Source organism: Choloepus didactylus, chromosome 18 (assembly GCF_015220235.1).
Source record: "Choloepus didactylus isolate mChoDid1 chromosome 18, mChoDid1.pri, whole genome shotgun sequence".
In the NCBI taxonomy this organism is placed as follows: domain Eukaryota; kingdom Metazoa; phylum Chordata; class Mammalia; order Pilosa; family Megalonychidae; genus Choloepus; species Choloepus didactylus.
Window position 1 is genome coordinate 45,068,666 of NC_051324.1, and position 21,838 is coordinate 45,090,503.

The following is a 21,838-nucleotide window of genomic DNA, read 5'->3' on the forward strand; positions in this document are numbered from 1 at the left end:
CTGATCTGAGGTCTTATCAGATCAGTTTTAATTGGACTGAGTGTCACCTTCAGATTTAATGTCTTCACTGGTCCCATTGACCTCATTCTTAGTGTCACTTTCCTTCGATTCAGTGTTTGTGTCTTCACTCTGTTTTTCTCGACTACTGGACTTCACACTACTTTTTTTATCATCAGATCCCCTCTTTTCTGCCATAAAAGAAGACATTGACCAAGGATTTTAAAGTAAATTACAATAAATACATGACACTTTGAAAACAAACAATTGAGAGAGACAATCATTTCTCACAGACTGCAAGTAACAGTTTGGAAAATCTACCAAAGGGATAAAATTTGTGGAGGAGGGAGAGAGCAGAAGAGAATTAAAGGAATCAAAAAGTAAAACAGTGGGTAAATTATCTCAAACTGGTGAGAAGCTATTAAGTGTAGGCAACTCCAAATCACTGCAGAATTTGAGATTTTAGTAAATTTTACATTGGGTAAAGAACATCAAAGAGCAATGGGAAGAAAGGCAGGCAAGACTGTACACATAAACTGTGCTCATATGAAGTAAATTAAGTTAAAAGGGTAAAAATGACCCAAAAAGGTGCAAAAAAGTTGATTAACAGGCATGTTTACCTGATTATATCTTTTTAAATACAAAAGATTCTTTATTTACAGATATTTAAATATCCAAGAGGTACAAGTCTAGTAAAAGAAAACGGACCCTAGATCCCAATCCAAGCAACTGAACTTCTGTGCTTTGCTAAGGAAAAGTACTAAATACGCCATCTAAAAGCATGTTTTTCCAAAAGGAGAAATTAAAATTCAATTCAGCTACAAATAAACAATGAAAAAAGTTCAACTTTTCCTCTACAATTTTCTTTGGAAGGGGGAAACGTCAGGCAAAAGTGGTACACAGAGCAAGTATATTCTAGCTTTTTCAGTTCCAAGCACTGTCCTAACGGGAGATTTATACAGAAAATATTAAAGCCCAGCAGAAATGCTTTGGAAAAATTATTTTTCCCTTTGAAACAAAGTGCAGAACAGCTGGTCCAACCATGTAGTTATTAAGATAGAAAGACATTTTAACAGAACCCTCTACACATATTTTGGACAAAGTTATTAAGACAAAACACAAAATAACTGGGAGAGGGATGGAAACGAAAATAAAATCATGGTTTGGGAGGACACCCACTCAAAGAACGTAAGAACTGAAGATCTTATTTGTGAAGGAGCATGTCCAGTCTGTAACACTTGCAAAAAGCACAAAGCAATGTCCAAGTAGCTAACTGCAGGACTTGCTTCATATCTGTCTGTCCACTTGTGGAAACTGTGCCAATACAGTGTGCTCTAACTGACCTTGTGGGAAAGTCCTCCCTTTGTGCCTTATGGGCTTCTCCGGTGCACAGGTAGCTTCAATGAGGAAGAGTCGTCTTGTTGCCCCGTAGAGGACTAGTAGTCAGTCCAATAATCTTATCTTCTGCCCTATGTAAATATGGTAGATCTTAATAGTCCTGAGGACATCCACAATGTGTGGTGGACTTTAGGGCTATGGATAAAAAAATTGAAACTCTCTTGACAAAGAGAGCACCCTAAATTAGCTTGTGGTGGGAAAAATAGTTTTGTGTAAGAAACTACTCTTCATTTGTGAAGTTAAACTGCTTCCATCACAGCACCTGGAGTAACGTAATGAACTCAATCATTTGCATTATCAAATGCCTCGTACTGCTCATATCTGGCCCCCAAAGTCAGGACCTTCACTCATTTATATATTGTGTCTAAATGGCTACAAGGCATTTTCAAAAGCCAATAAATCAAAAGTGGATCCCAAAGTTTAAGATTAAATCCATAACAACATACCAAATCTTTTAAGAAGGCCCTGATAAAGAGTTTTCTCCACATTGTCTTCTCTCCTTCCTTCAAATCTCACCAGGAAAATCCCTGTCTGTCCATGTATAGAATCTAAACACAAGTCAGCTTATTTTGCTTAAATGAGTTTAATAAATTCCATGATGTCATCATTACAGACAATGAGGGTTACAGGTAAGCAACTCAGTATACATCACTTTTCTCTGTCCAGAAATTATACAAATACATCTATTTTGTTTGTTTGGGGTCAGGCCAGTGCTGTTTACTGTTCAACTTTGATTCCCTAATTAGGAAAGTTAGCTAGCTTTTTTCCCCAAGAAACAACCTATTTTGAGTGACACAAGTGATGATATAGAAAATAGCAACTGAAGTGACAACTGGATTACAGGATTAAAAGATTTCTCAAAGGAAAAATCGTTAATTTGATCTGACAGCCACCTCACTCTTCACAGATCACCCTTCAGTCCAAAAATACATTATATAGGAGGTCTTGCAAAAAGACTGGATGAAACTTTCTTTAAACTAATGTAAAATCAGTTATAGCAATTGCCTTTTGACTAAAACTCTTGACCCCAAGATAAAAAAAAAAAAACTGTCCTAGTTTCCTATTTTTTAAACATTTGCTCCATGTTGTAAAAAAAAGGCAAATATATGTAAAATAAATAAATAAAAGTGGGTGCATTTATTTAGGGAAAAATAAAAGCAGAAGACCAAAAAATATGTCTATTGTTTATCCTAGTACTTCTCCAGCTCAGTCTTAGGAAAAACCTGAATGAAGCAGGATAGTTCAATAAAAGAAAATAAATGAATACTAAAAACACATGTTTAATAAACTCAAACACAGCACAAATAATGGTGACCAAACATGGACACAGAACAGAATGGAACAAACAGAGCCAAAGAAATTAGGACTAGGCTCTTTCTCATTTCTAAAAAACCATGCAAAGCAGAGAAGCCCAGTCAATACAAAAAGAAAGACACTAAAAGAACCTGAAGAAAACAAAGGAAAATGCAGAAACGAGACACTGATAATTAAAGGAATTATCTTTCAAAAAAGGCTAAGGAACGTTAAAATATTCTTGTGCAAACATGCTAAAGACAAAATGAAAAAGTTCATTAATAATGATAAATAAAAAAAAAAAGTTAATAGCACAGTAAACCAGCTACTGGGATTACACAGAAAACCAAAGGAAAAAGTAGGGAGTACAGAGCATATTGATTCAATGGAAAAACATTAAGACATAAGGATGGTATTCAACTTCTGAGAACATAAAAATTAATTAATGAAAAAAATTACTGAAATAAATGAATGCTTGTAGATGAGGACCAATGCAATAATGTACATTTACTTTACAAAACATATTATGGAACACTGCAGCAGACTTTTTAAAAATGCAGCCAATAATCAAGATAATAAATTTGGCAGCCTAAAAACCTGAAAGGCAATGCAATACTTGGAAGAATATATTTTATAAACTTTCAGGCTACCAACCGAAGGATGCGGTTTTAACATGTTTAAGAAAACACCAAATCAACTGTCATTCTCACAAATGAAAGCAGGAGAGGGGGAAAAGACTGCCATCTCCCACTAAATGGTGTTCCTTATAAGTGAAAAGGAGCATAGCTTGAAGAGGTCAGAAAGGAAACAGAACTCTGCCTATGCCAGGAGAAAAGTGAGTGGGAAAACAAGAGTGTGAAAATACAGTGTCTTAATAAATTAAATTCTCATTTAAACTAACCTTTCTCCTTGGATTTTCTATCTTGTTCTCTGTCCCGACTTTTGCTCCTGTGCTTATATGACTTTCGATCCCGGCTTTTTGATCTTCTTCGATCCCGACTACGAGATCTATGTTTTCTTTCTGATCTATCATGGCTTCTGCTTCTTCGTCGATCTCTACTTCTTAGTAATTTAAAACAAAAGGAAAGCAACTTCAGCTGGTATTATAATGAGAAAAACCTTGAAGTAGTATGTACTGTTGATCAAGTAACAAGATTAAACAAAAAATTAACCTTAAGAGGCATGAACAGAACCACTATCATTACATTCTAAATCTCAAGGACTGAAAACTATTGAAAGTCTTTCTTAAATTCAATTATCTCAAATGTTAATATAGTTTTCATTGTGCTCTTTAAAAGACTCCTCTTCAATCACAACTCAAAAACACTAAGGATGATGTCATTATTTTCATGGTCTTGAAGAACTAGTTACATGACATTTTAGTTCTTATAACATGCTTCATGTTCTTCAGAGCAAAAGTAGGTAACCTTATGGAAAATAATCTATAATTTAAATGTCTTCTTAGAATCAGTGACAGAAGTACTTAAGACACTGTCTGCTACATTACTTTCGTAATAAGATTGTGTCAAACCTCCTCAGACTGGTGGGAAGTGACCAAGCAGTTGCCCTAAAGATGGACTCATTCACGGATTATACTCTCACGATCCATCCCAGTGCTTAATTATACTTACAGCTTCTGAAGTATCAATCCAAGAAATAACACTAGTACTACCGTTTACAGTGCACTATGTGCCAGGTACTGTTTTAAGTGTTTTACACATACCTGCTTCGCCTTCTTTCTCTACTTCGTGATCTTTTGTGGTCCCGAGACCGGCTGCATCTTCGGTCAGAAGTTCGGCTTGAGTGCCTACTTCGTGAACGACTTCTCTTTCTTCTTTCTCTGTCACGAGCTCTTTCTTTTTCTCTTTCTTCTTCTTCTCTTCGTCTTTTCCTTTCTCTTTCTTCCCTTTCTCTTTCCCGCTCCTTCTCTCTTTCTTCTCTTTCTTGCTTCTCCTTTTTTAAACGCTCATCACGATCAGGCTCTTCAGTTCTTTTTCTTAACTTTTCCTATAGAAATCAAGTTGGATTTTTATACAACATAACCTTAGAAACTTTGTCAAACAAAGGTCACCTAATGAGAGGCAATTTGAGACCAACTTATAGAATTTAGTGCTCTAAAAGGAATGCAGAAATTCCAACACCATGTATGTACATAGGATATCATCAGTTGATTAAATTCTCTCAGGAATACTCTTCCTCCCAAATTCCTGGCACTGCAGAATGAAGAAAATAAAGTGCTTTGCCAGTTCAATGAATACTAAAATCTCGCAGGGATTATAACTGCTTCCAATAATTAGACATATCAGCAAAACATCAGCAAGGGGTTTATATCTCCATGTGACCAACTTCGCCACAGCATGTTCAGAAAAAACTTACTTTTAATTCTTCTACAGTAGCTTTAATTTTGGCATAGCCCATATGTTGTTTTCCCATCAAATGATCATCTACCCGGGACTGTGCATCTCCTACTATCAAAAAGGCTCCACACACTTCACAAACTTCCATTTGTTTTTCTTGAGCGGCAAAACTTTCAATGGTCTGAAACAATAAGTCAGTTACTATAAGAGTATCTGAGGAAGAAAGAACAAACAAATCTCAAAAAATCACTTAACACTTAGAACAGACTTCTAATTTTTGTGAATTGCTACTTTCCATTTCCCTAAGGGCATACTAGTGGGCAGCAACTGGTCAACTTTTAAAGAGAGAAGCACAGCAACAGCAACCAACTTGTCACATCATCCAAGAAAAGCTTTGAGATCCATCAGTCACCTAGAAAAACTTAAAATTTCCCTTTCAGAAAGCCATCAGTTTTAGCCTGAATTCACTTCTTGCTTAGGTTCAACAGGCTAAAGGTGTGACCTCCATATAAACTGTTCAAAAATAATCAAGGAACTGAATTCAATGAGCACAATCTGAACATACCCTATTCAGTATCTGGGGACCGAAAATCAATTATATACTACCATCAATATCCAAAATGTGTATATTATATTCTCTAATTAAAACAGATAAGGAGGTAGAAGAAATTTTAAGGATACCAATTGTGAACTAAGGTAAACATGTACTCAGTAATTTACTGTAATAAAAAAAGAAAAGAAAACCGGCAGGTATTGGCAAACCAGCCACCTGAGACCTAATTCTGCAAATAAACTTCTATTAAAACAGTCACACCCAACTGTTTACATATTGTCTATGGCTACTGTCATGACCCAAAGGCAAAGTTTAGTGGCTGCCAGGGAACTTGTGGCCCATAAACCTGAACTATGTGATCCTTTGAGAAAGTTTATCAACCAATGAGAAAATTTTTCTAAAATAGTAAAAGATCCCAAATAATTCACAGTGAACAGGTCAGGTAATTTCAAATAAGCTGATACTCACCGAGGTTGTGGATCTAAGCAATTCTCTCTCTTCTTTTAACTGTTCAACTAATTTCATCATTCCCTGGGCTTCTTCTACTTTTCCTTCAGATCCTAATTCTTCAATCTGGTGGAAGAGAAGTCAAGACACCTTTTTAACACAATTATACAAGTATTTTCTTTCCTCCCCTCCCCTCCATTAGCATTTAATGGTCATTTGGAGTTTTATTGCTTAGTTTTGTTTCTTGAAGACCCTGTGAGTTGAAGTTACACAAGTGAATTTTTACAGATTTATCCAAATATAATTGACATACAATAAACTAGATTTTTTAAGTGTACAATTTGATGTTTTGACATATGCACACATCCATGAAACCATCACATCATCTAGATAACCATCACCTTGAAAAGCTTCCTCCTGCTCCTTTGCAGTACCCACCCCCAACTGCAATCCCACCCCATCCACAGACAACCAATGATATGTTTTCTGTAATGATAGCTTCAGCAGTATTATATGATAGTTCCAATTATCCCACATCTTCACCAACACTGGGTATGGTCAGTCTTTTTTAATTTTAGCCATTCTAATAGGTGTGCATAGGCATCTCGTGGTTTTAATTTGTATTCCCCTAATAACTAATGATACTGAGCATCTTCTCACATTTATTTGCCTTCTTTATAGATTCTTTGGTTAAATGTCTGTTCCAAGTATTTTCTAACATTAACGTACACAATTCTCACCTGCTGCAGGAGTACATCAATTTTGTCTGTTAAAACTTGAATTTTTTCTTCATTCTTGCCTGTTGGGCCAGCTGCCTATTGAAGATGATAAATATAAAATATAAAATAAAAAAAAAAAAAAATAAAAGCAAAGATAAATATCCAAACCCTCACATACCACACAATATATGTGCACAATCAAAATGTTTAAACACAAATATAGTAACAATTATCTTAAATTTCTGTTGGTCAATCATAGATTTTTTTGGTCAGTTACTGATATGTAAGAAAAAATCTTATGATTAGCAGAATCAGTATTATTATATTTCCTAATAAATACTGAAAAAAAAAGAATGTCTTTTAAGTTTTATATCATCCTAAAACACAAAGTAATGAATAAGGAAGACAAGTTTCAAAAATACAAGGGAGGTCTCTGGTTCTTCATACTTACCCCAGAGGACTGCTGGTTTTGAGATAATGCCAAACGAGCATGGCCTCGTCTAATTCTACGCTCTACTTCTGCAAGTAAGCTCTGTAAGTATCGCAGAAAATCTCTCTCATAGCCAACTTTCATAAAACGAGAACTCTTCTCATACCTGATAAAAATGAAAATAATTTCTTTTCAAATATTTATCCATCATAACTCAAATATTCCATCTTAACTAGTTTCAAGGAGTGTCCCACTTTAGGCTAAAGAGTAAACCATGTGTCTATATAAAGTAAATTTCTAGTCATCCCTCATCCTGGTGAAGGAAATGCAGTATAATATTATGTTTGGTTAAAACCACAGATTTTACAAAAAAGCAGGCAAATCCAGGGACTTTTGAACTGTACTTGTACTGTGATCCAACTCTACCACTGTGACCCTGGATCCAGAAAAAGTCACATCTACAAAATTGGGGTTGTTAAAAAGCAAATGTGATACAGAAAAAAATCTTTAGCATTTATGCTGGACATACCATAAGCACTCAAATGGTAGCTAATGGCATCATTATTAAAGCTACACCTCCTTCCTACCATCCCTAGTTGGTGAATAGGACCTCTACCAGACATTCACTTTACATTAATTCCAATTATCTTCAGACTTTGTCCCTTTTTAACCAAATGATGACTAGAAAATAACAAAATGCAACAACTTACTGTTTTCGTAGATTTTCATCATGAATTTTTTCACACGGACCTGAAAGAAAAAGAATGAAAAAAAGAAAGGTATAAATTATTTATGACATCAACAACCTTTTCTCTTGCTCCCCCTGCAAAAAGGGGTTTATTTTTTTCTTTTGAAACAAAGAAGAAAAATCCATTTTATCACTGAGTAAGTCTGTAGACACATAAATCGATTACTACTGAATCATGAAGCAGATTACCCAAGCAAGCACATGAAAATTGGTCTCCTCAGTATTCAAGCTCAATATAAATACTCAATATAATGGAGATCAACTGCATGGTAAAAAAAGAAAATAAAAAAAAAAGCAGGAGAGAGGGAGAAAAGAGAAAATTGTTCCTCATTGCCACCAAAAAGGAAAACTGTGATGTGGGTGGCCCATTGGTCTAAACCACCGCTGACATATTATAAATTTCAAATACCTGTAGATAAACTTGAACAGCGCAATACTATCACTCTTGGCCTACCCTTGCCCACCTCCAAGAAGCAACCAATTTCAACTCGTTTAGCTGTTTTCTGAATTTATCTCCATATCTCTATATTCTAACTCTTCTTTTGCTTTATCTTGGTTTATCAACCTTAGATATAAAAAATTTTTAGGTTATATCAACATTCAGTATTATATTTTAACTCTTCACTGCCAAGCCAAATAAAAGATGCATTATGTTAACACTTCTGATACACGTCATACTTTTCTCAGGATTAACAATACCCTTTTATCATGTTTAGTTTTCTGTGAACCTATTTGCAAATTCTTCTGAAACAAGTCAACTCAGCTATAAAAACTATCTGCATATTAACTTCCCTGGAGGCTAAAAATAGATTAATCAGTTTCTTTTTTTTCTTTGAACCATCTGCCCTGCTTGAACCTGGGCTGCTTATTTTCTAAGCTTGTTATACAGTTGTCATCCTGAGAATACCTTTTCTGCTCTGCATTGGATGTGGTTTACTGGATTTCTCGTTTTTCTTCTTGGTTTATGATCATGTTTTGGTAGTTTCCTGAGAAAAGGTCCATGGAAGACAAATTTGTTGAGACCTTGCATAACTGAAAGTCTTTTTTCACTTTCATTGTTTGTTGTTTGGCTATATAAATAATCTAAGTAAACAAATATTTATTTTTACTCAGATCCTTGAGGGTGTTTCTCCAGTGTCTTCAAGCTTCCAGTGTTGCTACTGACAAGTCTGAGGCCATTCTGATTCATAATTCTGTGACCTGCCCCCTACCCTTATCCTTGGTGTTCTGAAATTTCACAATGGTGTGTCTTGTTACAGAGCTTTTTTCACCTGCTGTGCTGAGCAGAGCACCTGAAGGACTCTGCACTTGAAGGACTTGAGTGACACCCATCAGTAATGCAATTTATTTTTTGTTATGTTATTTCTTTGATAATTTCCTCCCTTCTGTTTTCTTTTTCTAGAACTCTTAATCAGGTATTAGAGCTCCTGAACTGATCCTCTAATTTTTAAATTTTACTCTTTTCTGTCCTACATTACAGCAAATTTCCATGATTTTATTTTCAAACCTTTCCATTGAATTTTACTTCAGTATTTTTCCAGTACTAATTTCTAAAAGCTCTTTATTTAGTTTTTTTAAAGTTCCCTTTTTATAGATCCTATTTTTTCTGATGGATGAAGTATCTTAACGCTCTGAGGATACTAAATTTAGTTACTTTTTAAAATTTTTTTCTTCTGCTTTCCACATGTCCTCTAATTTCCCTATATTCTCTTTTTCTGCTGGTTTTGGTTATTAATCTTTCATGGTGAATGCTTTCTTCAAATGTCTGGCTGGTGTTCCTTGGTTGGCAATTGATTTTTAAAAAATATTTCCAAAATCTGACTGGTAGTTGGCAGGGTCTGTCAACTAAAGGGCTTTACTATAAGAAAATCAGGCAGTAAAACTTTCTTTTAGGAGCTCCCCAAGAGTCAGTACCTGTAGATCACTTCTCTGGAACTGCACACTTTCTCTAGAGAAGAATCCTCATATCTTCTGCCTGGGAAAAAACATCTGGCTGTATCCTTCTAGGAACAGGGCAGAGGAAGGGGACAGGAGAACCCCACTATTAAGAATACAAACTCATTTAATCTCTCTTACAGCCTCATTTCTTACTACTGCCCTGTGCTGTTTCTGGAATCCCAGGATTTACTCTTCCAGCTCTAATGAACTAAAGCAAGCAGTCTGCATAATGAATTAACTTCTCTTATACATCTAGGATGGTACTAGTTATGCATCATCCCTGGGAGAATTAAGAAAATAAGTCACTCAAATTATTTTTTGTAATCTGTAGGTGAGACGAACTCAAGTCTCCCTAGTCTAATGTTTCCAGAAAAATAACCTACTACTCTCCTAGGGAGTACAGGAGTGGGAGAGGTAGGATCACCAGATGCACAGAACCTGGGAATCGGAGCAATTAGACTACTGGTTCTCAACCAGGAACAATACTGTCCCACCCCCACCGCCAGGGAATATTTGGCAATGCCTGGAGACATTTTAGGTTGTCACAACTCGTCCTGGTATCTAGTGAGTAGAGGTTCAGGATGCTGCTAAACATATAGCAATGCAAAGGAGAGCCCCCCACAACAAAGAGTTATCTGGCCCAAAATGTCAACAGTGTCAAGGCTGAGAAACCCTGAACTAGACTAATTTCTCTTTGTTTTCAGTCCCATGACTCAACCCTGTCTTCTGTGGTACCTGGTGCCTCCAAATCCTGAGCCTGTCCAGGATTCTGCTGATCAAACACTCGCTTCTGTTAGTATTCCCTTCTGCAGGCTTTTAGGTACAGGTTTCTCTGCTTTGTTGAGTTTGCTGCTATTCCTCCATCCACTTGTCATCTTCCAAAAATTTGTTGACCATCTCTAATGTTATCTCTTCTTCAGTTTACACCTTTTTTGTTTTTAATTTTCATTTTAGTGGGATTTGGGGAGGAAGTGGAAATAAACATGCATGTTTAATTAAGCCACCGTGTTTTAACCAGACTGACATTTATTAATACATTCAAAAAGCTAAACCAAGAAATTACTTTATCAGCAAACCTTTAAGAAAAATTTTTTCGTAATTATAAAGAATCAGTTTTTAAAAAGCCATAAATTTGATAAAAGTCACACAGAAAATTCACTTACCAAGATCAGAACGAGTATTTGTGAACAATTCCGCAGGACAAAAACCACAGAGATAATATTTACAAACCTAGTGAAAAAAAAACAAAGGTACTTAACTTTAATTGTTTAGTTTTAAAACTATATTGGTTGAACAAATATGCTTATGGCAACATTATTTTCAATAACTAAAAAAACTGGAAACAACCTAATTCTAACAGTGAGGAGTTGGGTATGGAACCCATGGTATATATTCATGCAAGGGAGTACTGTATAGCCTGACTTCCCTGTTACAGAAACTATTTACTGACATGGAAAACTGTGATAGTGAAGAAAGCAGATACAAAGGACTATATAGAGAATGATATGATTTTTTTGGTAAAAATTACAAATTTGTTTAAAAAACAGTCTGAGATGATATAAAACATTAACAGCAATTACTTATAAGTATTTTGATTATGGTTGACTTTTTTTTTTTAACTTCATTTTATTGAGATATATTCACATACCACACAGTCATACAAAACAAATCGTACATTTGATTGTTCACAGTACCATTACATGGTTGTACATTCATCATATGGTTGACTTTTGTATGTTTGCTCTTTTTTGTTACTTTTTAACTTTTAATTTTGGAATAATTATAGATTTGCAGAAGTTTCAAAGATAGTACAGAGAAGTCCCATGTACATTTTACTTAACTATATTAAGACATTTTTACAATGCCTGTGTCTAGTTCTATGCCATTTTGTCACGTGTATAAATTTGTTTAACCACTACTGCTGATTATGGCTCACTCTTACAAAAATAAGTGTACTTTTTTCAAGTTTTCTCCATTAAGTATTTATGGAGAAAAATCAAATATATATTCCTAACTAATGTGGTGGTTTAAAATAAGTCTACAAATTCTTTGCTATTGCTCCGTTTAAAAGGCAGTATCTAATTCCACTTCTCCTGACTATGGACTGTCCTTAGTGACTCACTCTATCAAAAAGAATAAAGAGGAAGTAATGGTATGCAACCCAAGACACTAGGTCTAGGTCATAAAATGCACAGCCATCTCTTTCACCCCCCTACCCTGTGGACTGCTCCTTCTGGTGTAAGTTAGCTGCAATGTTGTGAGTAGCTACACAGGGAGGCCTATGTGGAAAGGACTGAGGATTCCTGCAGTCACGTTAGTGGCCCATCTTGGAAGTGGATCTTCCTGCCCCAGCAGCTTTCTGATACAGCTCGGCTGACATCTTGATGCTAACCTCACGACAGACCCTGAGCCACAATCACCCAGTTAGGCTTCTCCTAGATTTCTGATCTTCTGAAACTGTGAGATAGTGTTTCTTGTTTAAAGCCTCTAAATTTTGCTGTAATTTGTTACACAGCAATATAAAACTAATTCAAATGGTAATTATGCAATAAGGTAGATAAAATATATTAGAAAACCAGAATATTTCTAATTTCATTGAAAAATTCTACAGTTTACCTTTGTGTTTATATTGAAGAGTTATGAGCAATAAAATACCAAAACTACACTGAAAGGTGCCAAATAACTATTTACTCATTTTTCCAACCAAGTAAGTATGAGAACAATTTCTTTTGTTAAGCCATATTAATTAGGTAAATTAGTGGCTTTCAGACTCCTGGAATTCAGTAAAAGAAAAAATGTGTAGGACTGACACAGAGTTACCAGCATTTTCTACTATCTACTTTTAATCTCCACCCCCACTCCCCAATAAATACGAGAAAGATAACCCCAGAATAAAGAAAGATTTTATCTTTATTATTAAAAAAGTCTTAGATTACAGACCTCATAAATATGAAACTTTACTATAACTGTGCATTTTACCTTTGTTTCACATATAAAACTTTACTTGTACTTCTATTTCCCACTTTTATAAAAGTATACAAGTATAGAGTTTCTATCCTGATTTTTATTGTCAACACAACTGTTGTCATCAAGACTAATAAATCTAAAACTATTGTTTTTCCTTTTTATGTTTAGATGGGGCAAGTCAAAATCTATGATCCACAGAAAGGCTTATCATTAAAAACAGAAAGTATTAAGTACATCTTTAAGGTCCTGCCTGACTCATATAAAACTGAACCAAATACATACTTCAAGTATCTCTAGGAAGAAAATCTGGTAATGAAATTACCATAATTCTTTTTAGTAATGAAATCAATATGCCACATATTGAATTTTAATTTTAATAAAATTTATCACTGAAATCAAACCAACTTGAACTTGAGCTTTATCACATATTGTGACCTTGAGTGAGATACTTAAGTTTTCTAATAAATATTATTTTAAAAAACAAAACACCTTTGATCTTCCAAAGCTACATCAAATTGACTCTAAATCCTAAGCCTTTTTTGTGTAAATGGCTAGTGCTAGTCCTTTCCAAAAACACTTTCTAAGTAAAAGGTAAATATACTACAGTTTTTCAATAAAAAACAATGTTAGAAATACAAGAATGAGAAAGACCCATCGTTAAGAAGCTCACAATCTAGGAGACAGACACATAAATAAAAAATACTATCCACTACAGAAAAATACACACGGAATACTGGAAACAGAGAAGGGACTTAATTTAGTCAGGAATACCAGGCATCACAGGCGGTGAAGCTTGAACAACTGACTCTTAGGGTTCATAAGTAGAAAGGTTGCAAGACCTTCTATGCATAAGGAAACGTGACAAGACAGACTTAAGATACAAAACAGTCAGCCAAGTGTACATAGGTATGCCTAGAGAGGCAACATGATGTAGAGTTAACAGCACAATGCCCCAGGTTTGATTCCAGCTGCCATTTATCCACTATGGAGCCACAGGCTTAATTCTACCTCAGTTTCCTCATATGAAAAAAGGAAACAATAAAATACCTCTGTTATTCTGAATATTAAATTAGTAAATGGAAAGCACTTAGACCAGTGTCTGTAACTATATACATTTGCTAAACTAGAGGGAAAGGGCAGATTGGCCTAATTTTTGAAACATTGCTAAAAATGTTTCTTGGCACTATGAAGATAAAACAAAACATGTCTGCTTGTGGGCTAACCAGGTGCTACACAATTAGTCCAATCACTGAGGTCAACCACATGACCTGCCTGAAGTATTTAGCTACTTAAGAGAATCAAGACTAGAATCCATTTTCCCAATCCAGTCCTGGGTGCTCTTTACACTCAACTCTTCTAAAGAAACTGTTTTACCACTTAATGCTACATCAAAATATGTTACTCAACCCAATAAACTCTAGCTACTTAGACTGCTTCTTTTAGCCCTCCCCAGGGCCTGAAGATGTTTAGCTAATTACTTTAACAAGAGATATAGAAAAATTGATAGTATCAGTGCTCTTATAAAAACAAACCCACAGAATCACTATTTTAGCCCTAGATATAATCATGTCATCAACTGCTCAAATTTTACGATACCAAGCAATCTGCTTTTAATAATCCCTAAGAGATTAAAAAAACAAACAACAAAAAAACAAAAAAACACTTTATTCCAAATTAATGTCCATGCAAGTGTCTCTAAATACCTACTATTTCATTCATTCATTCATTCAGCAATGTTTACTAAATGTCCACCATGGACCTAGCAACCTGACAACAAAAGTTAGGGGTGGGAGTTGGGGAAGAACCACAATTCTCAGAACATAATTGGGATTTATCCTCTTGATAAATTTAGGGCAACACCAGTGACTGGAAGAGTTAAACCTCATTAGCAGCTTTCACTGCCAGATAAGCAAATGCAGAAATAAAGTCTTGGAAATTCAACTAGTAAATTTTGATTGCAGATTTCCAGTACATTAAGCAAAGTCAAACTGTCGAAAATTAACAAAATATCAGCATTAGATACAGTATCAGGAAAACAGCACTCCAAACAATGCTAGAGAGCTAAGGGACAATTTGGCAGCATCCATCAAAATGTGGAATTACATTCCTTTAACTTAGTCATTATCTTTCTAGAAACCAATCCTACAGGTGGCTCAAAGATACATGTACTAGAATGTTCCCTGCAGTTTGGTTGGTAATGGCAAAAAAAAATTAAGACATATCTACATGTTCACCAGGAAACAAATAATATTATAGAGTCATATGTACCAAGAAGGAAAGATTTCCAAAGTATAAGTGGAAAAGCTGTAAAAACAAACAAAACAAAACAAAGCTATGTGTCTATAAATTATTAGGAAAGGTCTGGCAATAGTAATTTTTAAATTATTTTCGGAAAGGACGTGATGATGGGAGGTAAGGAAAGAACAAAAGTTCACCTTTACTTCTATGTTAAATTTCAATCTTACAGCAAGCATGAATTATTTTTTGCAAAAAAAAAACAATTTTAATGGCTCTAAAATCATAGGGAAAACAAAATAGCAAAAAGTCCCTATATATTAATGGACTCAATCTTTAAATGAGGAAACTCAATATAAAGAAAATGAAAATACATTTTGGGGTGAGAGAGTATAAACATTTAACTGGGAAAATGCTGGTTAAGAACTTACACCTTAACAAAACCAGTACCATATTTTTAGCATTGGCATCTTCAAAAAACAGGCACTATCAACTGTGGTCATCAATTCAGAGTATTTCCTATCATGAAAGTATACAAAGAACATTCTGTTGTGGTACCAAAAAAAGAACCTCTTGATAATCTAAGTTACTAACAACCTTGGATAAGTTCAAGATAGCTCCAAATACCAAGTTCCGTTTAATAAAAAAGCCATAGACAATTTATTCAATATCTACTTCTTAAATTCTGGCAATTAAATACTGGTATTTTAAATTCGTCATCATTGGCAACAATTTGATATCTGATTGAAAATTCTTTACAGCCAACTCCGATTACCATGTATTTTGAAAGTTACAAAATATTACTGTAATATTTCAATTGTCATATTTGTTAATTTAAAATCCAGATACCTGGAAATTTTAACCAAAATGACCCAGTCCCTAATGAGATATATTGTTTCATGCTTCGGCTGTACCTTGATCACATTTTCTATAGTCATTCATTTTCATGATTTTAATCTTATCACATATACTTCTGTGGTCATGGCTCAGTCTCTCTTAACTGACTACAAAAACTTCTGGTAAAATTCCCATCAATTTTTTTATAGCAGGCAGACAGTAAACATTTCTTTCCTGCTAGAAGCCCTCAGTTGTTTCCCAATGTAAAAGAGTCTAAACTTTTAACAAGGCTTATAAAAACCCTTCAAATCCAGGTTCCTGCCCATCTACCCCTCCCAACAAAAAACAAACAAGGGCTCCAATCTCAACACTATTTATTGTTTCCAAGATGGGCCATTTTGCCCAGCCCTTCCCCTCGTCCAGGCTAATCTTTTCGTTCTCAGTATTTTAAGATTCACTGTGTGTGAAAGTCCCTCCCCAAGTATTCCATGTGTCTGCATTAGGTGCCCCTCCCATGTGTGCTTTCTGCATCCTATACTTTCCCCATCGTGACACTCACCACACTGTGTTATGATTGACTCCTTCCTATCTGCAGCCAGCCTGATGGCTCCCTAAGGCCTTGTGCTGTATCTATACTCTTCTATTGTATTGACCATAAAAGGAATATTTTTATGGCATAAAGGAATACAGGGATTTCTCCAATTTACTGGGAAATTATGAGAAAACTAAATGTATTTAACAAAACGAAGCACTGTATTAATAGAAGTCAGTGCTACTAACTTAAGTTGCCTTCTTCACTTGTGAAGAAATCAGTCTAGGAATATGTTTTTTTAAAAGCAAATGGATATTAAGTACTTTAATATTTTCAGTGATAATGGGGTATTGTAGTTTTTGGTTTTTTAAAGGCCTTATATTTTAGAGATACATATTATGCCTTTAAGGTTGAAACGACAGAAGTGCTTCGAAATAACAGAGGGGGTAGGGGAGTAAAGGAAATAATACCTGCCATGTGTTGATATTGTTCAACTGGGTATTGCTACATGGGACGTTCGTTACACTATTTATTCTATTTCTGCATGTTTTTTTTGGGGGGGAAGGGGCAAACAGCAGTTATATACACATATAACACATGCCAATTCTGAGAAGCTATCACTCTCTATTTTAGAGTAAGGCAAAAAATGCCTATGGTTCTGATAGAACATTTCAGTGACTTCTGTAAGTAAAACTATTTCATAAAATACTTTAAAAAGTAGATGCCATGAACTAAAATTACTATTTTTTTGCTTCAGATTTTCCTTCCCAAACTTTTTTAGATAATGAGTTTTTAAAAAGTGTACAAGTAACTTTAAACAAAAGTTTTCAGTGTTTTTTCTTTTATAAGTAACTTTTCAGCGTCAACGACAATATTTGTTAATGTGCAGGTTTTAGAAAAGCAAATTTTGTTCAATTTTCTTCATGAATTATTAACCCTGTACTGAACAGGGTATCCCTGAATATGATAAAACAATGAAAGAAATCTCATTTCAGATATGAGAATCACAGTTAACAGTCAACTTTCAGATTGAGATCCTGTATATACAAACCTCAATTTGAATTACAAAATTCCCGTTATATTGTGTAAAAATAATAAAATCTCCAGACCAGACTTTACAATTCCCTACAAACTTAATTATTCTAAAGTATGACTAATGCCTTCTCTGGCAAAACAGTGAAACCTTCCCATGTGGACCCCCAAATGAAAAAATCTCACAAAAGGCAGTTAGGATCTTATGCCTTCCCCATTACTGCTGCTGCTCAGATTAACAAAGCAAAACAGACACACCCTGCTTAATGCAAAAATATCAACAATCTCAGGACAAAATCGCAAACAAATGCAAAATACAAAAAAATGGAGCAGGAAGAGGTGTCAGTGAATCCAGGGAACAGTATTAAAGCTGATTTGACATAAGCTGAAAACTACTTTCTTTCTCTCAGAGATAACAATCTAGAAAGTTGGAAAAGTCTAAAAAACTAACCCCAGTAATCACCTACAGAGATTCAACCTTGGTAGCGGTTACAAAGTTGATAATTTGCATCACAGATCCATCCCTAACTTGAAACCTAGCTTTCCCAACAACCACTTGCTCACATATAACTGGTCCATGAAGAGGGAAGGAAGAGCACATTATTAGAAACTACTACCAATTAAAAATTTAATTCTGCACATCTGTACAATTAAAAACCTAGGTGGATTAGGAAGCAGTGGTTCATGCACTTCAGGATGTATAAAAAGAGTGAGCCTATTTCCGGACCCCCCACCCCCAGCCTGACCTATGAAATCAGAATCTTGGGGGGGTGTGGTGGGAGGATAAATGTCTGGAAATCTGCATTTGAAACGAATTCCACAGGCAATTCAGATACAATAATCTAGGGTAACTTTCAACACTAAGGTAAAGTTTCCATTTCAGTTGTTAAATATCTACAAATGCCACAGCAACTGGAGTTTCCATATACCATTGCATCCTTCTTTTGCTATTCATTCATCCCAATTTTAAAGAAAAACAAAAGGACCCCACCCAGGTGAAATAGCTTTTCCCATCTATTGGAAAAAGTGGTGCAAGTGTGGCAATGAAAAAGTTCCAAATAGATCAGGAATGCAAATATATTTTGAAATATTAGGCCTACAGTGATAGTGAAACTCTTACAACATATGCTGGGCTTGTCCATCCCTCCAGGATTAACACGAACAGGCAACAGCACAATACTACGCAAATACCCGGAAGTGATGTCATGAGCTTTCCTAGCTTTATATCTCCTAGAGTAACATGACTTGACTTATTAGAAAAGGCCATGTGCTTTGTTCCCAGTCACTACTACCAACCTTTTCCCTCCAGACATGAGTCCCCGAATCTAAAATTAAGAGCCATCTGTCACTAAGGGCAAAAAAAGAAAACAAAACAAAAAACATTTTTATGACAAGGACTAAAAGTTAAAATCAAACTGAAAGGAAAGCAGATTTATTATTTTGGCCCAGACAACAGAAAACCTAAATTGCTATTTGGAGAGCCTCATCATTGCTAACGTTATAAACCCATCACATTCAGTGCAATACCTCCACAAAAACATTTTTCTTTACAACACATGTTCAAGACCAAAGAAGTACGGATATAAGGCTGCTCCAGTTGATGAACTGCACGATCAAAAGCATTTTCTGGTTTCGTTCAAATGCACAAATGTCCTATTTGCACATTAAATGAATCTTAATGGGTTTTTTTTTAGATTGAATGGTTACTGGGTTAGATGATTTAAAAAAAAAAAAAACTTGAAAAGGTTACTTCATGGTGACAGAGATGCCTAGAAAGGAAAGGTCAAGAAAGTAACAGTTATTCTTAGTTCCTATTTTGACAAGGGGGGGACACCCAAATGTCAAAAGTCCCCTCTAAAAATTTCACTCTTGATGTACATGACAAATGTGTGAATGAATCTGACAAATACTCCATATAATGAATTCTACCATAAAAACATTTCACTTGGAATCAGGTAGGACCCCAATACAACTTCAGCCAAACACCCACGTTTATTACTCCTTTAGGTACTAAGAGGACTCATCTAGCACCAATTTGTTTTCTTTCATTACAAAAGATAAATTTCACTCCGGCCAGAGTCTATTTTATAAAGGAATAAGCAACTAATTTTTTAAAAGCGTATTTAACTATTAACGTTCTATTTAATTAGCAACTTCTTTAAAATTACAAGGTTGTTTGACTATAACCCCAAGGCAAAAATAAAATTCAACATCTACTCTTCAGGAAAGATCTAAAATAAACGATACACTGCATTTTCAAATCCAGACCAAAGCACATTACAGTATTTGCAGTCAGTTTCATCGAGTTGTGGAAAGTGAACAGGACTAAGAGAGTAAGAAAGATGAGGTTTAGTTTTGCCACTTACTTGCCAAGAAACCTGGGGTGAGCCTCTCAAGTCTCCTTTGTGAAACTGGGGTTATAGTATTTACCCAAACTCAAAAGACTGAGGAGCAAATGAGTTTTATGTCAAAGAAAAAGCCGTGACAACCATCTACATGAGGAGCTTATTAGAATGTACTGCTATCAAGCAACACCTGAACATCATCACGGTAAGCCCTGTAAAAGTAATCATTTCTTTTTAAATTTCCATTTCCTTATATAAGCGTCGAAACTGAACCATAAATGAAGGAAAATACTGCCACAATTTTTACCATTGATTCTGCTTAAAGTCTAAATACGACGCTCAACCAAATAACGGAAGATTGCGCCCTTTTCCCTTTTTCATAATGAGGTGAAAACTCCGGAGCCTGTAGCTCTAATAAAATACCCAATTTCTCCTTTTCCCGCGTTTCCCCGCCTCATCAAGGTGCTTTCGAATTCTGACATACTAAAACAAAAACAAATCCCTCCTTTTTCCCTGGACCCGGGAGGACTCCTCCCTCCTGGGCCATCCTCCCAGCTCCCTTGGGCCAGCGGGTCAGACAGTCGACCCCGGCTGCGGCCCTGGCTCCAAACCGCGCCGCGACCCGGCGAGCCCCAGCCCGCGCCTGCTCCCCTCCCCCACGGCTCCCGGGCACAGACCCAAGGGCCCCGGGACTTACGCTCTCGTGGTCCCATCGCACGTTGCTGCGCTTCTCGTCCGGGGCCAGGTTTCGGTCCCGGCCCATTAACTCATCCAACAATTGCGCGGCCGAAATCATGGTGCTTTCGTCGGGCGGCTGCTCCCACCAGCCCTGGCACCAGCTAAAGAAAACACCGGCGACGCCGCTGCCGCCAAAGTCCTCGGTCCGCTCTCAGGCCAAAAAGCCTCCTCTACAGAGGAGCCGATAAGACAAAATGGCCGTCGCGCGGGCGCCTTCCCAGCATGCTGTGCGCGCCCGCGTGCCCGCGGGGACGCGCCCAGGCCTAGGCGGCGGAGACTCGCCTGGCTTCCCCCGGTCGGGAGGCGGGACCCGCTGTAGCCGGGCTCGGACTCCGCCCCTCAAGAGAGGGGGCCCCCTTCTCCTCGCCTCCCCTGCCCCACCCCCGCCGGTGGCACCGCCCTCCCTTGCGTCCCCAGGAACCCTCACCCCCCAGTAGCGTACGCCGCACAATTGTGGCTGCCCGCCGACCACCCTAAGCGCCCCAGCTTTTCCACAGTGAGAAATAGGCGCCTACGTATTAAAGCTTCGACATTGCTCCGAAAAGGAGAAAAGGACAGTGTCTCCCTTTGTCCCACTCGATGCACACGGTGCCATCTTCTAGTGAAGAAAGCTGAAGATCGGCACTGAGTCTGTTTTCCTAATCACTGGCTCGCCGCCTCTTTTACCTGGCTTTGTCCTCCCACCCTGATTTCTCTAGGAGGACTTTCACAGGGTGAGAAATCAAGGCAGGAAAGGACAAGGCGTTTTCTACACGGTCACGCGAAGTATGAAGATTCAGTCCTACATCTGCTGCCTCCCAGTCTGGAATTTTTAAAAAAATTATTGATTCATTTATTCAACAAATATGTGAGTATATACGTTGTGCCAGGCATTGTGCTTGAAGCTAAGCTCTGAATCATTCAGATACAGTCCTTGCTCACACAGGCTCTATGGATTAGTGAGGGAGACAGTCACTAAAGAAATAGTCACAAAGATATTATAAATTGTGGTAAGTACAGTAGCATGGTTAAGGGTACCGACCCTGAAAGCAAGTTGCCTGGGTTTTTAATGTGCCACTCTGTGCCTTTGTTTCCCCATCTGTAAAAGGGGCTTATGATAATAATTGTACTGTATACACAAACATGGAGTTAATATGATTAAATGAAGTAATACAATGTAAGACATTTAGAACAGGCCTGACACATTTTAGTTCATTTAATCTTTAGCTATTATGATGATGAGGGAAAAAATCAGGGTGCTACCCAAGAGCAACAGAGAGGCCTCTGTGGAAA

The 21,838-nt window shown here is 36.5% G+C and overlaps 1 protein-coding gene across 15 annotated transcripts in view; it reads right to left on the minus strand.

Moving 5' to 3' along the window:
- The window catches only part of LUC7L3 (LUC7 like 3 pre-mRNA splicing factor), a 26,835-nt gene extending 6,060 nt beyond the window's left edge, over positions 1–20,775 (minus strand). For 5 of the 15 annotated variants that reach the window (XR_005212644.1, XM_037808734.1, XM_037808736.1 and 2 more), the window contains exons 1-10: positions 20,526–20,772; positions 11,044–11,110; positions 7,905–7,944; positions 7,216–7,360; positions 6,786–6,860; positions 6,067–6,171; positions 5,065–5,226; positions 4,412–4,695; positions 3,590–3,750; positions 48–188 (exon numbers count right to left, since the gene is read on the minus strand). Coding sequence is in view for 13 of the 15 variants with exons in the window: in XM_037808734.1 (XP_037664662.1) it covers positions 48–188; positions 3,590–3,750; positions 4,412–4,695; positions 5,065–5,226; positions 6,067–6,171; positions 6,786–6,860; positions 7,216–7,360; positions 7,905–7,944; positions 11,044–11,110; positions 20,526–20,624 (1,279 nt within the window). In the remaining 2 variants the exon portion in view is untranslated. Of the gene's footprint in view, positions 189–1,340; positions 1,467–3,589; positions 3,751–4,411; positions 4,696–5,064; positions 5,227–6,066; positions 6,172–6,785; positions 6,861–7,215; positions 7,361–7,904; positions 7,945–9,856; positions 9,946–10,615; positions 10,808–11,043; positions 11,111–20,525 lie in introns of those variants that run through there. The other 10 variants (XR_005212645.1, XM_037808738.1, XM_037808739.1 and 7 more) reach the window with 8 other exon arrangements.
- Positions 20,776–21,838: the final 1,063 nt, after the last annotated feature.